Source organism: Aegilops tauschii, chromosome 5, assembly GCF_002575655.3.
Source record: "Aegilops tauschii subsp. strangulata cultivar AL8/78 chromosome 5, Aet v6.0, whole genome shotgun sequence".
Lineage (NCBI taxonomy): Eukaryota > Viridiplantae > Streptophyta > Magnoliopsida > Poales > Poaceae > Aegilops > Aegilops tauschii.
In genome coordinates this window covers 562,668,187-562,695,724 of record NC_053039.3, presented here as the reverse complement: position 1 = coordinate 562,695,724, position 27,538 = coordinate 562,668,187, and the positions used below count along the sequence as shown (strand labels likewise).

General features: G+C 38.8%; 1 protein-coding gene, 1 non-coding gene and 2 pseudogenes across 2 annotated transcripts; 2 read left to right on the top strand and 2 right to left on the bottom strand.

The window, feature by feature from the left end:
* The first annotated feature begins 714 nt into the window (after positions 1 to 714).
* LOC109740066 (UDP-glycosyltransferase 73E1-like) lies at positions 715 to 3,180 on the top strand (annotated as a pseudogene).
* Positions 3,181 to 4,243: 1,063 nt separating this feature from the next.
* Positions 4,244 to 6,622, top strand: LOC109740065 (UDP-glycosyltransferase 73C4-like; annotated as a pseudogene).
* A 3,604-nt stretch (positions 6,623 to 10,226) lies between these two features.
* Positions 10,227 to 13,292, bottom strand: LOC109740069 (putative laccase-9). Its single transcript, XM_073499508.1, has 7 exons — positions 13,281 to 13,292; positions 12,963 to 13,038; positions 12,843 to 12,904; positions 12,600 to 12,751; positions 11,689 to 11,933; positions 10,522 to 11,586; positions 10,227 to 10,414 (listed from the first exon to the last, which is right to left on the bottom strand). Exons 1-7 carry the CDS (start codon positions 13,290 to 13,292, stop codon positions 10,227 to 10,229), a joined length of 1,800 nt encoding a protein of 599 aa, XP_073355609.1.
* Positions 13,293 to 26,633: 13,341 nt separating this feature from the next.
* TRNAR-CCU (transfer RNA arginine (anticodon CCU)) lies at positions 26,634 to 26,706 on the bottom strand. Its single transcript has one exon. It is a non-coding gene; the product is annotated as a tRNA-Arg (tRNA).
* Positions 26,707 to 27,538: the final 832 nt, after the last annotated feature.

The following is a 27,538-nucleotide window of genomic DNA, read 5'->3' as shown; positions in this document are numbered from 1 at the left end:
CTCCAAATAACCTAAAATTTTATGAGGAATTATTTTGAAATATATAAAACATAGTGAAAGGAAAAAGTACCAAATAAGCTCAAACATTGGCCCATAAGGCATGGGGCATGCACTACCCCCCTGGGCGCGCCTTGTCCCCTTATGGAGCCCACAAAAGTCCTCCACTGCCCATCTTCTGCTACATAAGGCCATTTTCCTTAGAAATAAATAAGAGAAGACTTTCGGGATGAAGCGTCGCCGTCTCGAGGTGGAACCTGGGCACGAGCACTTTTGGTCTCTGACGGAGCGATTTGGCCGGGGATACTTCCCTCCGGTAGGAGGAAATCGAAGCCTTCTTCATCACCAACGATCCTTTCATCCTGGGAGGACTCATCTCCATTAACATCTTCACCAACACCATCTCATCTCAAACCCTAATTCATCTCCTGTATTCAATCTTTTGTATTCGTTGGTATTCGTTCAATATTTTGATGAAGTGTATGTTGTTCTTCCTCTAGTGGTGTCGTGTGAATATCGACTACATGGCACTTAACCATGTTTGGGCCTAGGGAAAGGCATTGTGAAGTAGTAAGAAGATGATGGGTTGCGAGAGTGATAGAAACTTAAACCCTAATTTATGCGCTATTCCGTAAGGGACTGATTTGGATCCTTATGTTTCATGCTATGGTTAAATTTCTTTTAATTCTTATTTTCGTAGTTGTGGATGCTTGCGAGATGAGGTAATCATAAGTGGGTTGTTTGTTCAAATAAGAACAACACCCTAACACCGGTCAACCAAAAATCAATTTATCAAAGTAGTGAACGAGAATCAACTAAACATGATGAATGTGACTAGATGAAATTTCCATGTGTCCTCGAGAACGCTTAGCTTAATATAAGAAGTACTTCCGGCTTGTACTTTGCAATAAAAGGATTGGTCCACTTTGTCGCACCATGTTACTTGCTACGAATTATCTCGCTATCAAACTATTTGTTACTACTACTTTATAGCACTTGCAGAGACTACCTTGTTAATACCGCTTATCAATTGCTCCTGCTCCTCGTTGGGTTCTTACTTCGGAAGGACTAGATTGATCCCCTATACTTTTGGGTCATCAAGACTCTTTTCTAACCTCATTGCCGGAGAGTGAAACGCTTTTGGTAATGAAACATTTATATTGCGTGTTGAATTTTATCTTCATTTGTCGCTATGGAAGATAATCCTTTGAGGGCTTGTTCTTGGTATCTTCACCTCGGTCGGAAGTGGTAAGAGCCGCTACTCAACCTAATGAACCTACGGAAAATGTTTATTATGAAATCCCTTCGGGTATTATGGAAAAACTACTTGCTAATCCTTACGCAGTAGATGGAATAATGCATCCTGATGTGCACCTAATTTATATAGATGAACTTTGTGGATTGTTAAACCTTGCAGGTCTATCAGAGGATGGAGATAAGAAGAAATTACTCCCTTTTTCTCCGAAGGGAAGAGCATTGACATGGTACAGGCTATTGGATGAATGTAGAACAAGGGACTGGAACCGATTGAAGTTGGAATTCCATCAGAAATTTTATCCTATGCACTTTTTCATCGTGATCGAAATAATATATATAATTTTTGGCCTCATGAAGAAGAAAGTATCGCTCAAGCTTGGGGAGGCCTAAATACATGATGCACACATGCCCTAATCATGATCTCTCGAGAGAAATGATGATACAAAACTTTTATGCTCGGCTTTCTCATAATGATCAAACAAGGTTGATACTTCTTCTATTGGTTCCTTCATAAAAAGGAGTATTGAATTCAAATGGGATCTTATTAAAAGAATTAAACGCAACTCTGAAGATTAAGAAATTGAGAAAGGTAACGAGTCATATATAAGTCTTTTATAGAAACGGATGTTTTTCATAAGCTTAGTCATCTCTACGTCAACTTCGGTAGCTTGGCCCGCCTCTTGCCGCTGCAGGTCGCGGAGCTCGCTGCCGGCCTGGAGTCGTCAAATCGCCCGTTCATTCAGGTGACTAGGGAAACTGGCTGCCTCAATGCAGGGTTCGAGGAGCGCGTGGACGGCCACGGCCTTGTCATCCGTGGGTGGGCACCGAGATGAGCATCCTGTCGCACCCGACGGTGAGCGGCTTTCTTACGCACTGCGGGTGGAACTCCACATTAGTCCCTCTCCCTCGGCGTGCCGCTGTTGACATGGCCGCACATCGCCGACCAGTTCTTGAACGAGACGCTGGTCGTGGACGTGCTCGACGTCGGCGTCCGCGTCGGCGTTAAGGTGCCGGCCATGCACGTGATCATGAACCCCGAGGTGTATGCGAAGCAAGTCAGGAGAGACATCAAAGGGGGACTAGCGGAGCTGATGGATGAGGGGGCGGGAATACGAACGACGACAAAGAAGCTCGCGCCCATGGCAAGTGAGGCGATGGCGGAGGGCGGGTCGTCGGACCTGGATGTGGCGGATATGATGCGCCATGTCGGGGACCTTGCACAGAGGAAGAGAAAGGGCGTGCTGCTCCTTGACGTGCCTGAGCTTGGAAGCAACAACAAGACGGATGGTATGGTCAAGCCAAACTTTCCGATGTAGCATCCCTCTCTTAATTAAGTGGCATGATGATCTTTAGTTTTCATTTTTTTTTATATTACTAAACTATTTTACTGCAAAATTTTGATACCTTATTTTTTGTACTATAAACATTTTATATAATACACAGTGAACATTATTTCAAATACGCACTAATGATTGTTTTAATGTATGTTCTGAACACTTTCATAAATACAGATTGAACATTTTTGTAATATGGGATGAACATTTTACACGGTGAACTTTTTTGTAATTTAGAGTAACTTCTTTTAAATACATCTTGAACTTTTTTAAATATACGGTGAACAATTTATTAATTTATGATGACCGTGAAAGAATTCTTCACCATGTAATAAGGAAACCAAACAAACAAATGTTCATCAATCGTTCACCATGTATTAAAAAACAAAACAAACAAATGTTCATCGTACTTTAACAAATTGTTCAATGTGTATGATTTTTTTTCACCCTGTATTAATAAATGAAAATGATAGAATAAACTGAAATAAAAAACTAAAAAATTAAAAAACAAGAAAAAAGCCTGTAAGAACCAGACAGAAAAAGCTAAAAAGAAAAAAAAACAGACAACAAAGTACGTAACAGAAAAAACAAACGAAACAGTGAAAGAACCTGCAGCGGGCGCTGCCATAAGCTAGGACGGCCCATCTGCAGGCGCAGCGGGCGAATCATCCTCTATTTTACGGCCTGCGCGCTATATATATAGTATCTGCAAAATCACTAATTGTGGAGTATTCATCGCAAAGTTCACTCAATCTTCACAGGTTATGACAAGTGGTGTGTTGCATGTGCGTCACTTGTCGCAACCCGGAAGTTTTCCCTTTTTCCGTAGATTCGTTTATTTAAAACGTTTTATCTCTTAAACCGTGTGTCCAAATCTTGAATCGTTTTTATCGTTGGATTCCTCACGTCGAGATCATCAAAACTAGATCTCATGTTGATAGGTTTTAACAAACTTTTTTTTACGAAAAAAGTCAGACGAAAAAACTGAATTGGGAGCACGGTTTTTTCTCTTTCCGAAAGAGGCACGGTTGTGCCTCCCTCGAAATGACAACCGTACCTCTCGCGGAGGCAAAAACATTTTTTTTCGTTTCCGAGAGGCACGGCCGTGCCTCTCGCGGAAGTAAAACCGTGCCTCTCGCGAAAAAAACCAGAAATCACGTTTTTTTTCGTTTCCGAGAGGCACGGTCGTGCTTCTCGCGGAAGAAAAAAAACAGAAAACGCGTTTTTTTTCGTTTCCGAGAGGCACGGTCGTGCCTCTCTGAAAGCAAAACCGTGCCTCTCGCGGGAAGCAAAACCATGCCTCTTGAGTAAGAAAAAATAAAATACGTTTTTTCGCGTAGTTTTTGTTTCAAAATTACTTTTTGGCCCAAAAGCTAAGGAAGACCGGTGGAAAATCAAAACATCAAAAACCCCCAGAAAAAACAGTTTAAAAAGCTGAAAACGCGTGTGAAAAGAAACAAAATAGAAAGGGAGCGCCCAGAGCGCGACACATGACGGGGCGGCTGAGAGCGCGTCAAGTGACGCTGATCATTAGGAGACTCCCGAAGGAGCGCTCGTGAACTAGTTGCTCTCTAGTATCTGCCCTTGCTCTCGGCCGCCAGCATGGCGTTTTGATTCCTGCAGAGTGCGCCCAACAGCTAGCAGGTTTGCCCTGCATGACGATGTGAGACATCCTATTCCTCGAAATGACTAGTTAAGGGTTACTATGTACCCATTTGTCACAAACATAAAAACAAAGAGTTTTTCCTTTTTTGTAGATCTATTATTTCAAAATATTTTATCTCTTGAATGGTGCGTCCAAATTGTTAACCGTTTCACCGTTAGATTTGTCGTGCCGAAATCTTCAGACTGAGTTTTCGGCAAACTTTTCTTTTTCATGAAAGCGAAGAAAACGGACAATCGGAAAAACCAAAAACCAAAAAATATATAAAACCGAAAGAAAAACCTAAGCGGAGAAGCACAATTGTGTTGTTCACTTTTTTGAAGCTTGTATAAGCAAAATTGTGCTTCTCGCAGAAGCACAGCACAGGCCGTGCTTTTCTCTTTTTCCATGAAAGCAAACTATGCTTTTTCCCTTTTAGGAAGCTCGGACTATGCTTCTCGCTGAAGCACAAGCTGTGCTTTCCCCTTTCAGGAAGCACAGGATGTGCTTCTCGTAAAAGCGCAGGTTGTACTTAACTTTTTTGGGTAGCACAGCCTGTGCTTCTCGCAGGAAAGCTGCTCCCCAAAAAAACCAAGGAAAAATTCCACCAAAACCTAGGAAAAGCAAGCAAAATTTTGAAAAAACAAAAATATTATAAATAATACATGTGCAAAAATAATAATAAAAAATCTCAGAGATGCGTCGTGAGCACGACACGTGACGGCGATTGGATGCACCGCTTGGCAGGAGCCCCCTAAAGGGTACCCCTTGGTTAGCTGTTATCCCTATCCCCCGTCCTACGTGAGGAAACGCTCGCCACAGTTCCCAATGTGTGTTTTGGGCGGGCCCATATGCAGGCAAGGTGTCGCTTCTTTTTTTTTGTTTGCGTTTTTCTTTCTTTTTAGTTTAAGTTCTAATTTTTTTTAAATGTCCATGAAACCCAAATCCGACCTAACTGTTCTAAAATTTAAAAAAATCACCAATTTCATAAAAAGGTTTACAAATTTAGAATGGTTTAAATTTTGTACAATATCATTTAATTTTGAAAATCTTTTGAATTTGAAAAAATTTGCCCTTTCAAAAAATGTTCTTTAAATTCCTAATATTTTGAAAATTTCAAAGAACTATTCATTGATTAAACAAATGTTCAGAAATCCAAAAAAAATGAATACAAAAGATGTTCATGAATTTAAAATTTTCTCCCTAATTTCAATAAATATGTTCACTCAGCTTTCGAGAATGTTCATGAATTTAAAAATTCTTCTCGGATTGCCAAAATGTTCATGAATTGTTTTTACAATAAAAAAATTCATCGATTTGAATATTTATGCAGATTTCAAAAAATGTTCTCGAATTTAAAAAATCATGAATTTAAAGTTGTTGCTATATTTGCAAAAAAAGTTCATGAATTTAAGAAGTGTCCGTGAATTTTTGAAAAGATAGCGTGATTTTCATAAATTCGCAAGTTAAGGATGTTAAATTGAGATATGTTTTCGAGCAGTTCGAAGTTCCTGATTCTCCGGTGCGCATCGTCACGACCATGGCCACGTCGCTTGGGTTCTTCCATATTCTTGGGCTGGAGAAGGAAAGGCATGACACACTCCGCGCCAAGGCCACCGCCCCGACGGCTTCGTTTTCAACACGTGCGCGGCTTTCGAGACCGGAAGGTGTGAGCAGTTCGACCGCTCTTCCTTCTGGACTCCGATATGGAGACAACAGGCGAAAGAGCCAACCGTGCGGCCGTCGATGAGGACCTGGTTGCCTCTTGGCTCGACGGGAGGCTGCATCAGTATGTGCTCTAGGTTCGCTTCGGCAGCATGGCCCGCCTCTTGCCCTCGCAGTTCGCCGATCTTGCCGCGGCTTGGAACCATCAAATCGGCTGTTCATCTGGGTGATTAGGGATTGGTAGTCCGACGATCTCGACGCTGGGTTCGACGAGCTCATGGAGAGTCGCGGCCTTATCATCCGCGGGTGGGCACTACAGATGAGCATCATGACGCACCCGGCCGTGGGTGGCTTTCTAACGCATTGCGGGTGGAACTCCATGTTGGAGTCCCTCCCCCTCGGCGTGCCGCTGCTGACATGGCCGCACATCGCCAACCAGTTCTTGAACAAGTCACCGGTCGTGGACGTGCTCGGCGACGGCATCCACGTCGGCGTTAAGGTGCCGACCATGCACATGTTCATAAACCCCGAGGTGTATGCGAAGCAGGTTGGGAGAGGCGACATCAAGAGGGTACCGACGGAGCTGATGGATGAGGGGACGGGAATACGGACGACGGCGAAGAAGCTCGTGATGATGGCAAGAGAGGCGATAGCGGAGGGCGGGTCATCAGATCGGGATGTGGCAGATATGGTTCGCCATGTCGGGGAGCTCGCCGAGAGGAAGTAAGAGGGTTGTTGGTCCTTGACGTGCCCAGGCGGTCAAGCCCGTTAATTTCTTGGCCGTTGATTTTCTTTTCAGGTTCGTGCTGCATTTTTTTGCCTGTGTTTTTTGTTGTCTTGGGCTTTTTTTACTTACCCCATTATTTGAGTCAGTTGATTCGCTACCGGGACGAAGCCCATTAACAGTGGGATCCAGTCCTGCTCTCTGTACCTTTGTTTTTTTTTTGGTTTTCTCTGTTTCTCCTTTTGTTTTTTGTTTTCCTTTCTTAGTTGGTTTTAATTTTTCTTTTGTGGGTATTTTTGGGATGTTGGGTGAGCATAAATGTATACACATAAATACCATGCTTATCTGCAAAATTCACACTATTATATGATTATTGTTTGTAGACTACAAAAAAATGTAATTTTAGAGCGAAGTTGTGTGCAGGATTTTTTTAAACTAGTTATCTTTCTTCTTCAAATTTAACATTATTCCTACTAATTAATTATTCTTTATTTTGAAGTTTTAGTTATTATTTCATTGTCTTTCTTCTTCAAAGGTAAACCTAGTGCCAGTAATTAATCCCTTCTTAGGAATTGTTTTTGCGAAAATTCCACTATTACATGTTTATTCTAGCATATTTTAGAAAATTGCATTTTTTGGTATAGCGCGTGCAAATTTTGTCGTTGCTTATTTTAACCTTTTTATTTTGTTTCTTCTCAAAGGGTAATACCAATGGCACTAATTTATTTTTTCTTTGAAACCTTCATTATTTTGATTTAAAATTTTATATTCTTTCTCCTTTAAAGCTAATACCAATGCCACCAATTCATTCCTTCTTAGGAATAATTCTTTTTGCAAATTTTCCCTATTATATGATTATTTTGCATATTATGAAAAACTGCAATTTTTATGAAAATTATGTGCAAATTTTGTCATTATTTGTTTTATTCTTTTCTTTCTTCTTAAAGAGTGATATCAATGCCACTAATTAATTTTTTATTAGAAAACTTCATTATTATGATTTTGTTTTAGTGTCTATTTCATGTTCTTTCTTCTGTAATACCAAAGCCACTAATTTTTTTCTTAGAAATAATTTATGATTTTGATTTTTTTTATTCATTTTCTTTCTTTCTTAGAAAACTTAGTTATTATGATTTTGTTTTAGTTTCTACTTCATTTCCTTTCTTATTAAAGGGTAATACCAAAGCCACTAAAACAAAACAAAAAATAGCAAAGCCACTAATTCATTCTTTCTTAGAAGAACTTAATTATTTTGATTTTGAATTTTTTAATGGTAATACCATTGTCACTAATTCATTCCCTCATAGGAAACTTCCCTTTTTGTTGGAATTCCAATATTATATGAGTGTTCATGAATTTGATAAACAAGCGCAATTTCTATGTAAAATGGTGCAAATTTTGACATTGCTTGTTAGTTTTTTCTTCTTTTCAAAGGGTAATACCGATGCCACTGATTCATCCTTCTTTAGGGACCTTCGTTTCATTGATGTTTTTAGTGTTTATTTCTTTATATTTCTTCTTTAAGGGTAATACAAATACCCCTATTATTTCCACTCCCTAATTCTTGGGAGCAAAAGGGTGGCATGTATCATCACATCCACCCAGTAGTCCGCAACCGCGCATGTCTAGTCAACTACATGCATCATCTGGCTTGCTAGCTTAGCAAGGTTTTGAAAGTTAGTCCTGCATAAATCGAGCCAAAAAGCTTTATTAAGGAATATGTATGATGTTTAATCTTCAATGCCCTGAATGTTGCTGAGCTTTTAAGCTACATAGGATTTCTTAATTCAAGTAATAACATAAAGTGGAAGAGGTTACTACTAGCTTGCATGCAGCATGCTTGACCGCTCAGTCGTCAGTCAATCGTCTCTGTGTACACATAAAAAGAGGGTTAATCGTCTCTGTGCACACATAAAAAAAGTGACTGACCCAAAATCTAAATTTCAGTCACCTTAACCCTAGCCAGTCCCTTAATTAAGTGGCACGATGATCTTTAGAGAGCCTGAATAACTGGCCACGTCGACATGGTGAAAGAAGAGTGGAGTAAAACGCCTAAGAGTACCTCTAGCACATCCCGCAAACCGGGCCGTCCGCTATAATAACCGCCGATATAGCGGGCGGGGACCATTTTTTCCACCCGAAACAGATTCAATAAAATCTGTCGTCCCCTAATTTTTTTTTCTGCGGGATCCTTATGGCCGTTGGAGTGGATGCTTGGAGCAAGTGCGGAATGCACCGCCAAGTGGCATCACTATTGATGATTATGTGAGTGTTTCTTCATTTTGTTAACTTTGGCCGAGTTGATAAAAGTTTGAGCTCATATTTGCCTCAATGTTCATGTGTAGGATCGCATCGTCAATGAATATTTCAAGCAAACCGCGGGTTTCAAGGGCCGGCCCGTTCATTCTTCATCATTGTTGATGCCTGCTCAAGGATAGTGAGAAGTGGAGAGTGAGGGACAAGGAAGCTCCCCTGAAGAAGGTTCTCTTGTCAAATTGGAAGATGAGGATGATGATCTGGAATATTTGGAATCATCAATTAATGGATGGGCCTATGGTGCCCTACGGTCCTGGTTTGGTGTGAGTAAGCCCAAAAGGAGAAGAAAAAAAAGACGTCCAAACTAACCCAACTGGTGAAGCTCATGCATTTTCTAGCATAATCATGTACGTTTCCACCAATCGTGGCGATTTTGACGGCTCGCGCTCAGCTTCTTGTAAAAGTACAGGAAATCGGCAGGGTCTAGCCCGGGCACTTGCCCAGGGTGCCCATACGGTAAAATTGCCCCTGGGTTATGTCCGCTTAAAAAAGTCAAATACCATTAGATTCAACATGAAATATATTTTCATAGTGCCAACACAAGCTTGACAAAATGTCGTTAACCATGATAGACTCATTGATTTTGACTTACCACAGATAGACCACCGAACGTCGATCACGAGGAACACACCGAACCTAGGCACACGTACCATCATTACATAATAACTACCATAAGTTCACCAAATTAAATTAGCCGGTCCTATTTCCAAACGTACGCCCCAAGTTCACTTTGCAAAATTGTACAGTATGATAATTTGCCAGCCTTTGAACCTAGTGGCGGAGCTTCATGGGGGCCGACTTGGGCCATGGCCCCAAGATGATAAGATTTTTCTTTGTATATACCTTAGTATTAGGCCTATTTATCCATTAAAAATCATCCAAAAGGATTTATGTTTGCCCCCCAACCCATGCCCCCCCCCCCCCCCCCCCCGAATGATTTCGGCTAGCGCTCCACCACTGTTCGAACCCACAGCCTTTTAGCCCTAGCACCCCACACACATGTTGCCTCTTGCGTTCATGTGTGATGCCCTGCCCCTTCACCAGCAGTGACTTTCCAGTTTTCTTGCAACACGTCCATGGCACACGAGCTACGGCAACTCATTTGTTTTGCCACGTATGATATAAGACATTTTTCTCTCAGCCGAATGAAGGCAAAATAAACATTGCAAAAAGAAGAAGTATGAAGGCAAAATAGAGACATTCACCACACTAAGTACTATGACTTCAGTTGACCCGCTTATTGCACACCTTGGTTAATATAACAACGACACGGAATAATTAAACAAGTAAATCATTCGATAAATGTAATATTTTCTTGGTTGTACTGCCCAATGTCATCACCGCTCATGTGGCACTTAGGCATGTTACTAGGACGAGGCCTCATTCTAGATTCAGGAGTGTTGCCTTCCTTCACGATGAACATAGTGCTCATCCCCCACACTGTATGGCGGTCGAAGTGGCAATGCATGAACCACACACCTAACCAATCAAAATAAAAGCAGAAGTTAAGCTCGGTTAAAAGTCTTGATCCAAAAAGAATTATGTATAGTATAATTCACAGCCCAAATATTAAAATGGCTTATTACCAGGGTTTGTAGCACGGAAGCGCATCGCGGTCCACCCAAGCTTAGGCACCGTGACCGTATTCTGGTATGGTGGGTCGACCAAGTTGTACTTGGATGGGTCCTTGGTCTTGTCAAAGTTCCCAACGCCCATCCCTACAACATAAAAGGCGAAGCCGTGCAGGTGCATGGGGTGGGTCTCGTTGCTCATGGCCGTGTCCTGGAACACCACCTCCACGACGGAACTATAATTTAGTACTTTCACCTTGGTACCGGCCTTTGTGAGCCTGAACTCCTTGGAATAGCTGTCGTTGGTGAAGTTGAAGAAGAATGGTGGTTTTTTGGGGAAGTCTTTCTCGAAGACACCTGTGATGGAGTAATAGTACGCGTCGAGGATATCGGTTTGGGGGTTGTCAAAACTGACATTGTTGAGGCTTGCCGCGAGGCGGTTGCCATTTTCACATGATTGACATGGGAGAATGTTTGTGGCTAAGGTGATGAGCATGTGCTCGTCGACATGTGTCGGCACATCCACCGGGTGGTCCTTGCTGGCTAGGGACCGAAGCTGGGATGTGTACTCTGTTGCCGCAGTTATGTTGTCGCTTGCTGGAAGGTTGGGGAAGTATGGTTCCGATCGTGCAATGGGCGGCGCGTCCATGTATTCCAGGATGGCCGTGGCAGTGCTGTTGTTGTACACCAAGTTGGTTCTTGATGCGAATGTCCTCGACGCCATGTAGTAGCTGCTATTGGATGAACGGTCAGCCTGGAGGAGTGCATCCATTGTCTGTCCAGGCGAAATCATGATGTTCTCGACAGTGAATGGCTTTAAGTAGCGTCCCTCGGTGCCGACAATAGTGAGAAGGTGCTCGGCGACGCCGAAGAAAAGATCGTTGGTGAGTCCGGCGTTGATGATTCGTAGCAGGTACGTCTTGCCGCTCTTCACGGACACTTTGAAAGTGTTCTCCTCGGAGCACGGGAATAGGTCTCCAGGTTGGCCGTTAATAGTTGTCGCATCCGAGATATTAATGCCACTGCCGGTACGTAGGGCCTCCTCCAAAATATGACTCACGTTGGCCTTCCACCACTCACCTGCATGCATAGGTATCAAAATCCCGTGCACCACATATTTTGCGTCTATCATAAATATATATACACGATTGCAAGAAACTGTAACATTGAACATGTACACACCGAGGATGATGGGTATGTCCTTGTGCGGCTTCTTGAAGGGATAGTCAGTGCCGTGCTTGGGGTGGATGATAATGGCGCCATGGACACTAGCACGATCAAACTCAGTGTGCGCATGCCACCAGAGTGTGCCCTCCTCCTCCGATAGGACAACGGTGTAGGTGAAGTTGGCACCAGGGTTGATGGGACACTGCGTTATGAACTCTGGGCCGTCGTGCCAGGGGTTTCGTGGCTGGTCCACTCCATGCCTGCAAATCATTTGAACGAACCCATTGGTTACATATGCATGTCAATGTGTAGATGAACGCAATGTACTCCCTCCGTTTGGGTTTACAAGCCCTGCTTGTATTTTGTGTCATAATTTGGCCATAAATTTAATTTGTAAAATATAAATTTCATGTAGTAAAAATAATATCTTTCGGAACTTCTTTCAAATACGAATCCATTAATACAAATTTTTTGTGATATTTAATTTAAAATTTTCTAGTTAAATCTATAGTCAAAATTTTGAACAAAATACAAAGGAGACTTGTGAACCCGGTCGGAGGAAGTAGATGAATGTAACTAGATGATACCTCATGTGTTGCTGCTTAAATTGGTTGCCATATATTTCAGTAGGATTGATTGTATGTAACATGAATATTTATATTAATTGAGTTGCAACTTAAAATAAAGGATTTATTATAGTTGATTATATTACGGTTATAAACTATGTACTGAATATAAGTAGCTTAGTTGAACAGATGGTTTTCATGCATAGTGGCAAGTTGAGATGAACATTTTCACCTGCATGCTTCCATGTTCAGGTGACATGTGCTTCCATATGTTGATGTGACATATATAAAGGATATACATGTTAAGAGAAACTAATTTGTGAGGATCGCCTATTTAATTATATTTATATGATTAATTACCAGTGGATGGTGATGGGTTTATTGCCCTGGTTGTAGACGTTGACAATGAAGACCTCCCCCTTTTGCGCGGTGATGGTCGGGCCGGGGAACTGGCCGTTCACGGTGAGCATGCTTTTCTGCTCGCAGATCCTTGTGTAGTTGTTCTCCTTGACCTGCAAAATGTGTATATGTCCCTCGTTATGTATTCCCTCCGTTTTATAATGTAAAACGTTTTTTAATACTACTTGCCAAAAAATGACTTACATTATGGAACAGAGGGAGTAGTTCACTTACGTAACCAAAAATATGTACGGTGGACATAGATGCTACATATACATCAATGAAAATGCATGCATGGCATGTGAACATGCGAAGTAGACTTACGTAGAAATCGTAGACCTTCATATGCCTGGAGTAGCTGATGCTCCAAATGTAAGCTGATGTCCAAGTGTGAGCACCACTGCAAGTAACCAAAGCACCGCCGGCAACACCTTAGCCATTGCCGGCCGGCCACAGATCCCGTCAAGCCGTGTACGCAGGTGATTGGCCATGGACCGGAGCTGGCTAGGTAGGTAACTCATGCTTGCTTATCGCTGGAAGTGACTGACTGCGGAAGGTGGCTTATTCGCTTGGGTATTTATAGCAGCCGAGCTAGGAAGAGATCGATTGTTCGGTCGCCCATCGAGAGGTCGGCCTACCAACCGACGACGTCATGTTCTCGACATCATGAACTAGTTGATGCGTATGTGTTATGCAGGCCTGGTTTTACGGTACTATGCGAAGTTTGGTGCCACATTATTTTGTGTGGCCAGGACTGAAGAAACAAGCTAGACGTGCATTGTAGTACAAGAAGAAAACAAAGGCAGATCCTATATTGATGGAATGTAACCGCAAAGTGATCAAATCATTACTATTTACTTATTTTTGCGAATGGTGGATCAAATTAATGAGGAGGTTAAGAGGAGATCAGTACAGAGTCTAGTGGGTAGTGGTTATCTGACATATAAGGTCAATGTATCACACGGTACTCTTGACGTGAGGGAGCTCAGATGGTTCATTCCTTGTGGTGGAGCTAGCCAATCAAGATTCAAGTCCGAGACTTGGCACCGGTGCTTGTATTTTCCTAGATTTATTTCAGGGTTTCTTTAGTAATGTTTGTTTGATGGGAGACAACATTCATGTCGCCTATGAGGCGTCTATGATGATTTTCAATCTCAAGATTTGATAGCTCAGATGTGAGCGTCTATGTTTGACGGTATTTCTACAAGAAAACTCGGAAATGTTAGATGTGGAACTGAACTTCCACACGTGTCCGTGTGATTTCTTTTCTAGTTAGGTCAATATTAATTTGAGGTTGATTTAAGTACTTTCTGTTGATTTCATGCATGTTATTATTAGGAGTCACGAGTGTTTTAGGACGGGAAGAGCAAATTAGTTGTGATTTGATCGTGGGGCTGCATTAACAATGTCACCTATAATGATGTTGAGCTATGTTTTTTGTTAAGGCTGGATTTCATTCACTCAAATGAAATACTCCCTCCATTCCCTTATACAAGTCCACTTTATATTTTTATGTCTAACTTTGACCATTGTTTTTACCAACAAAAATTGAGTTGTATGCCACAAAAAGTATTTCATTGGAAGCACATTTCAAAGAACTTTTCGACGATATATTCTTTATGACATATAATCCATATTTTGTTGACAAAAATTATAAGTCAAAGTTTGACACAAAAACGAAGTGGCCTTGTATACGGGAATGGAGGGAGTATTATTGTATTAAGGAGATACAAACAAAATTAGCACATCCCTGGTCTTTGGAGGACTAGGATGTACATGGCCAACACTAATACACAAAGAATCACGTCGACAAAGGCAAAAGTCCTAGAAAACTGAATCTCTGCCTAGGTGGAGGAAAAAGAAGAAGAAAGGAAAAACTTTGACGTGATCAAAACAATGATTAACGAACCTCAACTACAACCATTCCTACCAACCATCTCTTGACATCACAAAAACAAGGAGAAAGGTTATCTAAGAGCAACACTTCCAGGAAAGGAATGATGGTCAAGCGCATCGTCACCGTATCCAACCACTAGATATCAAATCCTATATTCTCAACTTGAAGATAAAGTCTGGGAAAATTCGAGAAATGCCTTGAACAAGGTAATGGCGCAAAAACACTGCCATTGCCAAGTACGACTAACTAGGGTCAAACCTAGAGTTTTCAGCTCGAAACTCAAGACCGAATACTCGAGAAGCACCATCAAATCAAAATCAGCATGCGTTGTCACCACCAGTTTCCTGATGTTGGCGTAATATGCCAACCCCATGTTAATAGGTTTCGACAAACTGAGGAAAAACAAAAACTAAGAAAACGAGCAACCGAAAAACTAGAAAAAACCAAAAACTAGAATAAAAATATCAAAACCAGAAGGAAAAACCAAAGCCCAGAAGCACAATTGCGTTTTCACTTTTTTGGAAGCAGAGGATGTGCTTTTATTTTATTTTTCTCGGGAAAGCACAGGTTGTGCTTCTCGCATAAGCAAAGTTGTACTCCTCGCGGAAGTAGAACACATGTTGGGTTTCCCCTTTTTTCAGTGAAAGCACATTTGCTTTTCCCTTTCGGAAAGCTTAGACTCTGCTTCTCGCTTCTCGCAGAAGCACATGTTATGATTTCCCTTTTTCGGTGAAACACAACTGTGTTTTTTCTTTTCAGGAAGTATAGTTGTGTTTCTCGTGGAAGCACATATTGTGTTTTTTCTTTTAGAAACACAATTATGCTTCTCGCGGAAAAAGGTTGCTTTCCAGAAAAAAAAAACCAACTAAAAAATTCTACCCAAAACCTGGAAAAAAACCAAGAAAAGAAAGAAATCCAAAAAATATAACCAGAAAATGCGTGAATTTTTTTTAAAAAAATCTCGAGGATATGTCCAGAGCGTGACACGTGGCAGCGATTGAGCACACCACCTGGTGTGCTCTCACGCAAAAAAAGTGAACTTTGTAGGAGCCCTCCCAAGGATACCCTTTGATTTGGAGCCCATTGTTTTTTTCGCTTTTAGTTTTTCTTCTTTAGTTATTTTGTTTTTGTTTCTTTTTTAATATTTTATATTTTAAAAAATGTTCAAGAACCCCAAATCCAACAATAAATGATCTGAATTTATGAAGAAACACGATTTTATAATTTTTCACATAATATAAATGGCTCATAATTTTTTATTTTTTTAAATGTTCTTTAACTTCAAACTATGTTCTGAAATTTATAAAATATTCTCCGTTTCGGAAAATGTTCGAAAATTCCTAATTTGTTCACAAATTTCAGAAAACATAATCAATTAGACAAATGTTCACAAATACAATTTTTTACAAATACAAAAGATGGTCATGTATTTAAAATATTTTCTTTGATTAAAAAAACAGTAATTTGAAAATTATTGCCGTATTTCCAAAAGAAGTTCATGAATTTTATAAATGTATGCTTATTTCTGAAAAACATTGTGTGATTTTAAAGAATGTTGACAAATTTGGAAAAGTGCACGAGTTTGATAACATCTTTGATTAAAAAAATTAAATTAAATTAAAAACATAAAAGGAAAAAAGGAAATGCAATAAAAATATAATAAAAAGGAGAAACCGTATTCAGGGAAGGTTTTAGAACCTTCTGAAACAAGTGGGGGAAAAGTCGGAGTGGGCTGGCCGACAGAGAGGACGAGCGCACAACAAGGTATATGGTCCACAAAATCAATACGAAGGGCCCGATCGAACGAATGTCCACAAAAACCATCCAAATTAGCTGGCAGGCAATCTGTGTTTTATTTGTACCGTGGTTTACTCCCCTTCATTGTTCACAAACAGTGCACTTAAAAAACAAAGGGCTTATCCACACACACACAAAAGGAGTAAAGGGCATTTTAAAATCTTCAAATAAATAAAAATAAAAATTACATATACATATAGACTAGATAATTGCTCGTGTGTTTCAAGGAGGGAATCTCTACTCTTATAAAAAACAGAGTTGGTGATGATGGTGTGCCTGCCATCCTGCAATTAATATAGGCCGTCTGATTTATATCTGATGGATAGGAAGGAAACTATGTCAATTTTGCAAAAAGATACCCACACCCTCTCCACATTTGCAAATAAGGCCTTCTCTTGTTCATCCTTTTCTCCCACAACATAAACTACTCATACAAATGCATCTTGATTTTCCATGCAACGCATGGACATCTTGCTAGTTACATATAAATATTAGGTTTGCTCGTGATTTACTTGCCCATATTACGTGATTGTGTAAAGAAAAACATTAGTAAAAAATTCATACAAATACATATACATATTAGGAGGACTAGGATGTACATGGCCAACACTAATACACAAAGAATCACATCGACAAAGGCAAAAGTCATACAAAACTGAAGCTCTGCCTAAGTGGGGGGAAAGAAGAAGAAAGGAAAAACTCTGACGTGATCAAAACAACGATTAATGAACCTCAACTATGACCATTCCCACCAAGCATCTTTTGACATCACAGAAAAAAGGAGAAAGGTTATCTAAGAGCAACGCTTCCAGGAAAGCAATGATGGTCAAGTGCACCGTCACTGTATCCAACCACTCAATATCAAAGCCTATGTTTTGAACTTGAAGATAAAGTCTGAGAAAATTCGAGAAATGCCTTGAACAAGGTAATGGCGCAAAAACACTGCCATTGCCAAGTACGACTAACTAGGGCCAGACCTAGAGTTTGCAGCTCGAAACTCAAGACCGAATACTCGAGAGGCACCATCAAATCAAAGTCAGCATGCGTTGTCTCCACCACTTTCCTGATGTTGGAGTAATATGCCAACCCCATGTTAATAGGTTTTGACAAACTTTGTTTTTTCACAAAAAAACCGAGGAAAAACAAAAACAAAGAAAACGAGCAACCGAAAAACTAGAATAAACCAAAAACCAGAAGAAGAAAAAATCAAAACCGGAAGGAAAAACCAAAGCCCAGAAGCACAATTGTGTTTTCACCTTTTTGGAAGCAGAGGATGTGCTTTTATTTTATTTTTCTCGGGAAACCACAGGTTGTGCTTCTCGCATAAGCAAAGTTGTGCTCCTCGCGGAAGCAGAACACATGTTGGGTTTCCCCTTTTTCAAGTGAAACACATTTGCTTTTCCCTTTCGGAAAGCATAGACTCTGCTTCTCACAGAAGCACATGTTACGATTTCCCTTTTTTCGGTGAAACACACCTGTGCCTTTTCTTTTCAGGAAGTATAGTTGTGTTTCTCATGGAAGCACATATTGCGTTTTTCTTTTAGAAACAGAATTATGCTTCTCATGGAAAAATGATGCTTTCCAGAAAAAAACCAAGTAAATTTTTTCCCCCAAACCCTGAAAAAAAACCAAGAAAAAAAAAGAAATCCAAAAAAATAACACCAGAAAATGCGTGCAAAAATTTAAACAAAATCTCGAAGATATGTCCGGAGCGTGTCACGTGGCAGCGATTGAGCACACCACCTGGCGTGCTCTCATCCTAAAAAAGTGAACTTTGCAGGAGCCCTCCCAGGGATACCCTTTGATTTGGATCCCCTTTGTTCGTTTTTAGTTTTTCTTCTTTAGTTATTTTGTTTTTGTTTATTTTTAATATTTTAAAATTTTAAAAATGTTCAGGAACCCCAAACCCAACAATAAATGTTCTGAATTTATGAAAAAACACGATTTTATAAGTTTTTCACAAATTATAAATGGCTCATCAATTTTTTATTTCTTAAATTTTCTTTAACTTCAAAATATGTTCCAAAATTTATAAAATATTTCCCCTGTCAGAAAATGTTCGAAAATTCCTTTTTTCCCAAATTCAAAAAAAAAATCAATTAGACAAATGTTCACAAATACAATTTTTTTAGAAATACAAAAGATGGTCATGAATTTAAAACATTTTCTTAGATTTAAAAAACCAGTAATTTGAAAATTATTGCCGTATTTCCAAAAGAAGTTCATGAATTTTATAAATGTATGCTTATTTCTGAATAATATTGTGTGATTTCAAAGAATGTTCACAAATTTGGGAAAGTGCACGAGTTTGATAACGGCTTTGATTAAAAAAGAAAATCAAAAGTAAAAACATAAAAGGAAAAAAGGAAATGCCATAAAATATAATAAAAAGGAGAAACCGGATTCAGGGAAGGTTTAGAACCTTCTGAAATAGGTGGGGGAAAAGTCGGACTGGGCTGGCCGACAGAGAGGACGAGCGCACAACAAGGTATATGGTCCAAAAATCAATAGGAAAGGGCCCGATCGAACGAGTGTCCACAAAAACCATCCAAATTAGCTGGCAGGCCATCTGTGTTTGTATTTGTACCGTGGTCTACACGCCTTCATTGTTCACCAACAGTGCACTTACAATAAAAAAAGGGCTTATCCACACACACAAAAAAGGAGGAAAAGGCATTTTAGAATCTTCAAATAAATAAAAATAAAAATTACATATACATATAGACTAGATAATTGCTCGTGTGTTGCAAGGAGGGAATTACATATAAATATTAGGTTTGCTCATGATTTACCTGCCATATTATGTGATTGTGTAAAGAAAAACATTAGTAAAAAATTCATACAAATACATATACGTATTAGGAGGACTAGGATGTACATGGCCAACACTAATACACAAAGAATCACGTCGACAAAGGAAAAAGTCATACAAAACTGAAGCTCTGCCTATCTGGAGGAAAAAGAAGAAGAAATGAAAAACTCTGACGTGATCAAAACAACGATTAACGAACCTCAACTATGACCATTCCCACCAACCATCTCTTGACATCACAGAAATAAGGAGAAAAGGTTATCTAAGAGCAATGCTTCCAGGAAAGTAATGATGGTCAAGCGCACCGTCACCGTATCCAACCACTAGATATCAAATCCTATGTTTTCAACTTGAAGATAAAGTCTGTGAAAATTCGGGAAATGCCTTGAACAAGGTAATGGCGCAAAAACACTGCCATTGCCAAGTACGACTAACTAGAGCCAGACCTAGAGTTTTCAGCTCGAAACTCAAGACCGAATACTCGGGAAGCACCATCAAATCAAAGTCAGCATGCGTTGTCGCCACCACTTTCCTGATGTTTGCGGAATATGCCACCCCCATGTTAATAGGTTTCGACAAACTTTGTTTTTTCACGAAAAAACCGAGGAAAAACAAAAACAAAGAAAACGAGCGACCGAAAAACTAGAATAAACCAAAAACCAGAATAAAAAAACCGAAACCGGAAGGAAACACCAAAGCCCAGAAGCACAATTGCCTTTTTACCTTTTTGGAAGAAGAGAATGTGTTTTATTTTATTTTTCTCGGGAAAGCACAGGTTGTGCTTCTCGCATAAGTAGAGTTGTGCTCCTCGCGGAAGCAGAACACATGTTGGGTTTCCCCTTTTTTCAGTGAAACACATTTGCTTTTCCCTTTCGGAAAGCATAGACTCTGCTCCTCGCAGAAGCACATGTTATGATTTCCCTTTTTTCGCTGAAACACAACTGTGCTTTTTCTTTTCAGGAAGTATAGTTGTGTTTCTCATGGAAGCACATATTGCGTTTTTTTCTTTTAGAGACACAATTATGCTTCTCACGGAAAAATGATGCTTTCCAGAAAAAAACAAGTATTTTTTTACCCAAATCCTGGAAAAAAAAAGAAAAAAAAGAAATCCAAAAAACTAAAACCAGAAAATGCGTGCAAAAATTTTAAAAATAAAATCTTGAAGATATGTCCAGAGCGTGTCACATGGCAGCGATTAGCACACCACCTGGCATGCTCTCATGCTAAAAAAGTGAACTTTGCAGGAACCCTCGTATGGATACACTTTGATTTTGAGCCTCTTCTTTTTTTTCGTTTTTAGTTTTTCTTCTTTAGTTATATTGTTTTTGTTTCTTTTTAATATTTTAAAATTTAAAAAATGTTCAGGAATCCCAAATCCAACAATAAATTTTCTGAATTCATTAAGAAACAAGATTCTATAATTTTTCCAAAAATTATAAATGGGCCATAATTTTTTAAATGTTATTTAACTTCAAAATATGTTCGGAAATTTATAAATTTTTATCTCTTTCGGAAAATGTGCAAAAAATCCTTTTTTCCACAAATTTCAGACAAAATTAATCATTTAGACAAATGTTCGCAAATACATTTTTTACAAATACAAAAGATGGTCATGAATTTAAAAGATTTTCTTAGATTTCGAAAAAACAGTAATTTGAAAATTATTGTCGTATTTCCAAAAGAAGTTCATGAATTTTATAAATGTATGCTTATTTCTGAATAATATTGTGTGATTTTAAAGAATGTTGACAAATTCAGAAAAGTGCACGAGTTTGATAGCGGCTTTGATTAAAAAAAGAAAATGAAAAGTAAAAACATAAAAGGAAAAAGGAAATGCAATAAAATAATACGAAAAAGGAGAAACCGGATTCAGGGAAGGCTTTAGAACCTTCTGAAACAAGTGGGGGAAAAGTCGGAGTGGGCTGGCCGACAGAGAGGAGGAGCGCACAACAAGGTATATGGTCAACAAAATCAATAGGAAAGGGCCCGATCGAACGAGTGTCCACAAAAACCATCCAAATTAGCTGGCAGGCCATCTGTGTTTGTATTTGTACCATGGTCTACACGACTTTCATTGTTCACCAACTGTGCACTTAAAATAAAAAAAGGGCTTATCCACACACACACACAAAAGGAGGAAAAGATATTTTAAAATATTCCAATAAATAAAAATAAAAAGTACATATACATATAGACTAGATAATTGCTCGTGTGTTGCAAGGAGGGAATTACATATAAATATTAGGTTTGCTCATGGTTTACCAGCCCATATTATGTGATTGTGTAAAGAAAACATTAGTAAAAAAATTCATACAAATACAAATACATATTAGGAGGACTAGGATGTACATGGCCAACACTAATACACAAAGAATCACGTCGACAAAGGCAAAAGTCATACAAAACTGAAGCTCTGCCTAGGTGGAGGAAAAAGAAGAAGAAAAGAAAAACTCTAACGTGATCAAAACAACGATTAATGAACCTCAACTATGACCATTCCCATCAACCATCTCTTGACATCACAGAAACAAGGAGAAAGGTTATCTAAGAGCAACGCTTCTAGGAAAGTAATGATGGTCAAGCGTACCGTCACCGTATCCAACCACTAGATATCAAATCCTATGTTTTCAACTTGAAGATAAAGTCTGAGAAAATTCGGGAAATGCCTTGAACAAGGGCGCAAAAACACTACCATTGCCAAGTACGACTAACTAGGGCCAGACCTAGAGTTTTCAGCTCGAAACTCAAGACTGAATACTCGGGAAGCACCATCAAATCAAAGTCAGCATGCGTTGTCGCCACCACTTTCCTGATGTTGGGGTAATATGCCACCCCCATGTTAATAGGTTTCGACAAACTTTGTTTTTTTCACGAAAAAACCGAGGAAAAACAAAAACAAAGAAAACGAGCATCCGAAAAACTAGAATAAACCAAAAACCAGAATAAAAAAATCGAAACCGGAAGGAAACACCAAAGCCCAGAAGCAGAATTGCGTTTTCACCTTTTTGGAAGCAGAGAATGTGTTTTATTTTATTTTTCTCGCGAAAGCACATGTTGTGCTTCTCGCATAAGCAAAGTTGTGCTCCTCGCGGAAGCAGAACACATGTTGGGTTTCCCCTTTTTTCAGTGGAACACATTTGCTTTTCCATTTCGGAAAGCATAGACTCTGCTCCTCGCAGAAGCACATGTTATGATTTCCCTTTTTTCGCTGAAACACAACTGTGCTTTTTCTTTTCAGGAAGTATAGTTGTGTTTCTCATGGAAACACATATTGCAATTTATTACCCAAATCCTGGAAAAAACATGAAAAAAAGAAATCCAAAAAAATAAAACCAGAAAATGCGTGCAAATATTTTAAAAATAAAATCTCGAAGATATGTCCAGAGCGTGTCACATGGTAGCGATTAGCACACCACCTGGCGTGCTCTCATGGATACGCTTTGATTTGGAGCCCCTTGTTATTTTTCCTTTTTAGTTTTTCTTCTTTAGTTATTTTGTTTTTGTTTCTTTTTAATATTTTAAGATTTTAAAAATGTTCAGGAACCCCAAATCCAACAATAAATTTTCTGAATTTATGAAGAAACACGATTTTATAATTGTTTTCAAAAATATAAATGGGTCATAATTTTTTTTATTTTTAAATGTTATTTAACTACAAAATATGTTCGGAAGTTTATAAAATTTTATCTCTTTCGGAAAATGTTCGAAAATTCCTATTTTTTCACAAATTTCAGACAAAATTAATCATTTAGAAAACTGTTCACAAATACATTTTTTACAAATACAAAAGTTGGTCATGAATTTAAAAGATTTTCTTGGATTTCGAAAAAAAGTAATTTTAAAATTATTGCCGTATTTCCAAAAGAAGTTCATGAATTTTATGAATGTATGCTTATTTCTGAATAATATTGTTTGATTTTAAAGAATGTTGACAAATTTGGAAAAGTGCACAAGTTTGATAACATCTTTGATTAAAAAATAAAATTAAAAGTAAAAACATAAAAGGAAAAAGGAAATGCAATAAAAATATAATAAAAAGGAGAAACCGGATTCAGGGAAGGTTTTAGAACCTTCTGAAACAAGTGGGGAAAAGTCGGAATGGGCTGGCCGACAGAGAGGACGAGCGCACAACAAGGTATATGGTCCACAAAATCAATAGGAAAGGGCCCGATCGAGAGTGTCCACAAAAACCATCCAAATTAGCTGGCAGGCAATCTGTGTTTGTATTTGTACCGTGGTCTACACCCCTTCATTGTTCACCAACAGTGCACTTAAAAAACAAAGGGCTTATCCACACACACAAAAAAAGGAGGAAAGGGCAGTTTAAAATCTTCAAATAAATAAAAATAAAAATTACGTATACATATAGACTAGATAATTGCTCGTGTGTTTGAAGGAGGGAATCTCTACTCTTATAAAAAACAGAGTTGGTGATGGTGGTGTGCCTGCCATCCTGCAATATAGGCCGTCCGATTTATATCTGACGGATAGGAAGGAAACTATGACAAGCAGAACACATGTTGGGTTTCGCCTTTTTTCAGTGAAACACATTTGCTTTCCCTTTCGGAAAGCATAGACTCTGCTTCTCGCAGAAGCACATGTTATGATTTCCCTTTTTTTGGTGAAACACAACTGTGCTTTTTCTTTTCAGGAAGTATAGTTGTGTTTCTCATGGAAGCACATATTGCGTTTTTTTCTTTTACAAACACAATTATGGTTCTCGCGGAAAAACGATGCTTTCCAGAAAAATACCAACTAATTTTTTTTACCCAAAACCTGGTAAAAGACCAACAAAAAGATAAAACCAGAAAATGCGTGCAAAAATTTAAAAAACAAAATCTCGAAGATATGTCCAGAGCGTGTCACGTGGCAGCGATTGAGCACGGCAACTGGCGTGCTCTCATGCTAAAAAAGTGAACTTTGCAGGAGCGCTCCCAGGGATATACTTTGATTTGGAACCCCCCTTTTTTTTTTCGTTTTTAGTTTTTCTTCTTTATTTATATTGTTTTTGTTTCTTTTTTAATATTTAAAATTTTAAAAATGTTCTGAATTTATGAAGATACATGATTTTGTTTTTATAATTTTTTTCACATATTGTGAGTGGCTCAAAATTTATTTATTTTTAAAAAAATGTTCTTTAACTTCGAAATATGTTCTGAAATTTATATAATATTCTCCCTTTCGGAAAATGGTCGAAAATTCCTATTTGTCACAAATTTCAGAAAAAATTAATCAATTAGACAAATGTTCGCAAATACAATTTTTTACAAATACAAATGATGGTCATGAATTTAAAAGATTTTCTTAGATAAATAAACCAGTAATTTGAAAATTATTGCCGTATTTCTTAGATTTAAAAGATTTTCTTAGGTTAAAAAACAGTAATTTTCTTAGATGAATTTTATAAATGTTTGCTTATTTCTGAAAAATATTGTGTGATTTTAAAGAATGGTGACAAATTTGAAAAAGTGCACGAGTTTGATAACAGCTTTGATTAAGAAAAGAAAATTAAAAGTAAACACATAAAAGGAAAAAGGAAATGCAATAAAAATATAATAAAAAGGAGAAAACGGATTCAGGGAAGGTTTTAGAATCTTCTGAAACAGGTGGGGGAAAAGTTGGAGTGGGCTGGCCAACAGAGAGGACGAGCGCACAACAAGGTATATGGTCCACAAAATCAATAGGAAAGGGCCTGATCGAATAAGTGTCCACAAAAACCATCCAAATTAGCTGGCAGGCCATCTGTCTTTGTATTTGTACCGTGGTCTACACCCCTTCATTGTTCACCAACAGTGCACTTAAAATAAAAAAGGGCTTATCCACACACAAAAAAAGGAGGAAAAGGCATTTTAAAATCTTCAGATAAATAAAAATAAAAATTACATATACATATAGACTAGATAATTGCTCATGTGTTGCAAGGAGGGAATTACATATACATATTAGGTTTGCTCATGATTTACCTGCCCATATTATGTGATTGTGTAAAGAAAAACATTAGTAAAAAAATTCATGTCCACAAAAATGGAAAAAATGTCGGTGAAAAATGGATATATGTAAACTATTTATTAGCAATTCACACCTTTGTCCTTTTTGTGTAGCTTACGAGTTAATGGGATTAAATAAAAATTAGATATATGTACAACACATCTATGCAAGTGGGATATTTTTCTAGAGTTTTCGGAACATCTAAATTCGAATTCCTTCTTTTAAAGCATTGGGCTCCATGAAAGCCACCGGGTCCCAAAACGCCACTCTCCTAGGAATAGATCACTATCCCAACAAATTTTCTTTTATTCTTAGATTTTTGGGCTAATTACACATTTTATGTGGTGCTCCCCTCCTTTTTTTTAAATGAACTTTATATATGTGTTGGGAAATTATACTGTTTTCCCTTCTTTCAGGGCGTGCCGTTGGGTTTGTAGTTCATGTATTAATGTTGTACACTCAATTCACAAAAAAAATATTGTTGTAGAATCAAACAGGAATTACATCACTTTATTTGTTTCTCTTTAAAGGCAAGAAAATATATGCCAGCAAAAAAACATTCTTCGTTAGAAAGAATCTCATGGTCAATTTTGGAGTGGTTTTATAAACATTCTTTGCTTTCTTTCTTCCTGTGGAAGAAAGAGGACCCTTTCTCTAGGATTTTCTCGTGTCTCCTGCCGGTGCCGTCACCGGTCTACCTCGTCTCATGTTGTCTTTGGACCATGGAGGCGCGGTGGATCTTGGCCCTTGCCAGGCGGGAGGGTCCCGGTGGTGTTTCTAGCATCGTCCGCGCGGCTGGGGGGAGGGGGGGGGGGGGGGGGGGGGGCGTGGGGAAGTTTATCTCCGGCGGATCTTGCGGGATTCAGTCAGCGTTTGTCTTTGGTGGATCATGTCTTCGTTCGTGTGTATACAGGTTGGATCCTTCTGATGTACGCTTCTCTTTATTGGTGGCGGTTGTTGTTCTGTTGCGCTGGAACTGTGTGGCCTTAGCACGACGACTTTTCGCCTGTCTACTACAACAAGGTTTGTCCGGCTCCGACGGAGGAGGAGGTAAGACGGCGGTGCGCCTTCGGCTAGATGGTCTACGGACCTGTATATATTTTTTATTTACGATGTTCTTTGCAATATCTCGACAGTTCATGAATAGATCAAAAGTTTTCTGGCAAAAAAGAAAAGTTAGTGTCCGCCAAATTATAGACAAGCTAGCATGTGCATAGTCAGTCAATTAGCACTCAAAGAAATCCAATAATTCATTAATTTGCAGAGAAGAAGGCTCACACCCAGCTTTGTTGGAAAGCTTTGGGAGAAGACAATCAGCTAAAAAGAATTGAAACCAGGTAATTAGCTTTAAACAGTATAGCAAATCAAACAATTCACTAATTTGTAGAGAAGAAGGTTCACGCCCAGCTTTGTTGGAAAGCTTTGGTAGAAGACAATCATCAGCTAAAAAGAAATGAAACCAGGTAATTAGCTTTGAAACAGTACAGCTAAAAAAATAATTCGCGCCAGGTAGGGGTCGAACCTACGGCCTTCCGCTTAGGAAACGGACGCTCTATCCACTGAGCTACAGGCGCTCATATGTACAGAGAATTTTAAGTTTTATGTCAACTAGATTCTTTTTCTTTTCTGCAAATACCAACTGTCTCGTACATACTATAACAGACGGATCTTCACTACTTCTAATCATCTTAACATGTATGCCTCCACATCTTAAAAATTATTGTAGCCATTAGATTTGCTAGTTTGATCCACTAGCACCCGTCCAATCAACACATGAGAAGTCTCTAACATGCAACATGCATTAGTACATTCTATGTATGTTTTAAAGCACATTGCATTTAATCAAGACATGCACTACAACCCACTGCATACTATTTCTAGTCATGCAACCATGCCACATCAGCATGCCATGCATGTAAGTTATAATCCATTTTTTTGCATTGGCATATCTATCTCACGTTGTCACATCATCTGTTCGTGCATGCCAGTAATCGATTAGTTCTTTTAGTTTTGCATTCATATAGACACTGTATATGCGTCAAGTGCTTCGAACATACCTATATAGTTGATCCTTCTGTTCTTTTAAGCGCCACACTTTTCCTCTATTCCTAAATAACTATAACCCATCCGTTTGAAAGTAAAGAAATAACTACGACCCACTACCTATTTTTTCTAGTTGTACAACAATGCCACATCAACAAGTCATGCATCTAAGTTATAATTTACACCTTTCGTGTTAATAGTCCGTTCATGCATGTTAAGTCATCAGTTAATTTTATTTGCACTAAGTTTTGTACTCTCATGGACACGGTATATATGTGTTGGACAATTGGAGCATAATTATATAGTTTACCCTTCACGGTTTTTAGAATTAGCGGTCTTCTAACTGCATCCTAATTTTCTCTC

Excerpts from the sequence above, each read along its gene's own strand:
- LOC109740069 (XM_073499508.1), bottom strand. Across the intron at positions 12,752-12,842 it reads TACTCCCTCTGTTCCATAAT|GTCAAGGAGAACAACTACAC; the intron begins GTAAGTCATTTT and ends CACATTTTGCAG. Across the intron at positions 11,587-11,688 it reads GGACATACCCATCATCCTCG|GTGAGTGGTGGAAGGCCAAC; the intron begins GTGTGTACATGT and ends CTATGCATGCAG.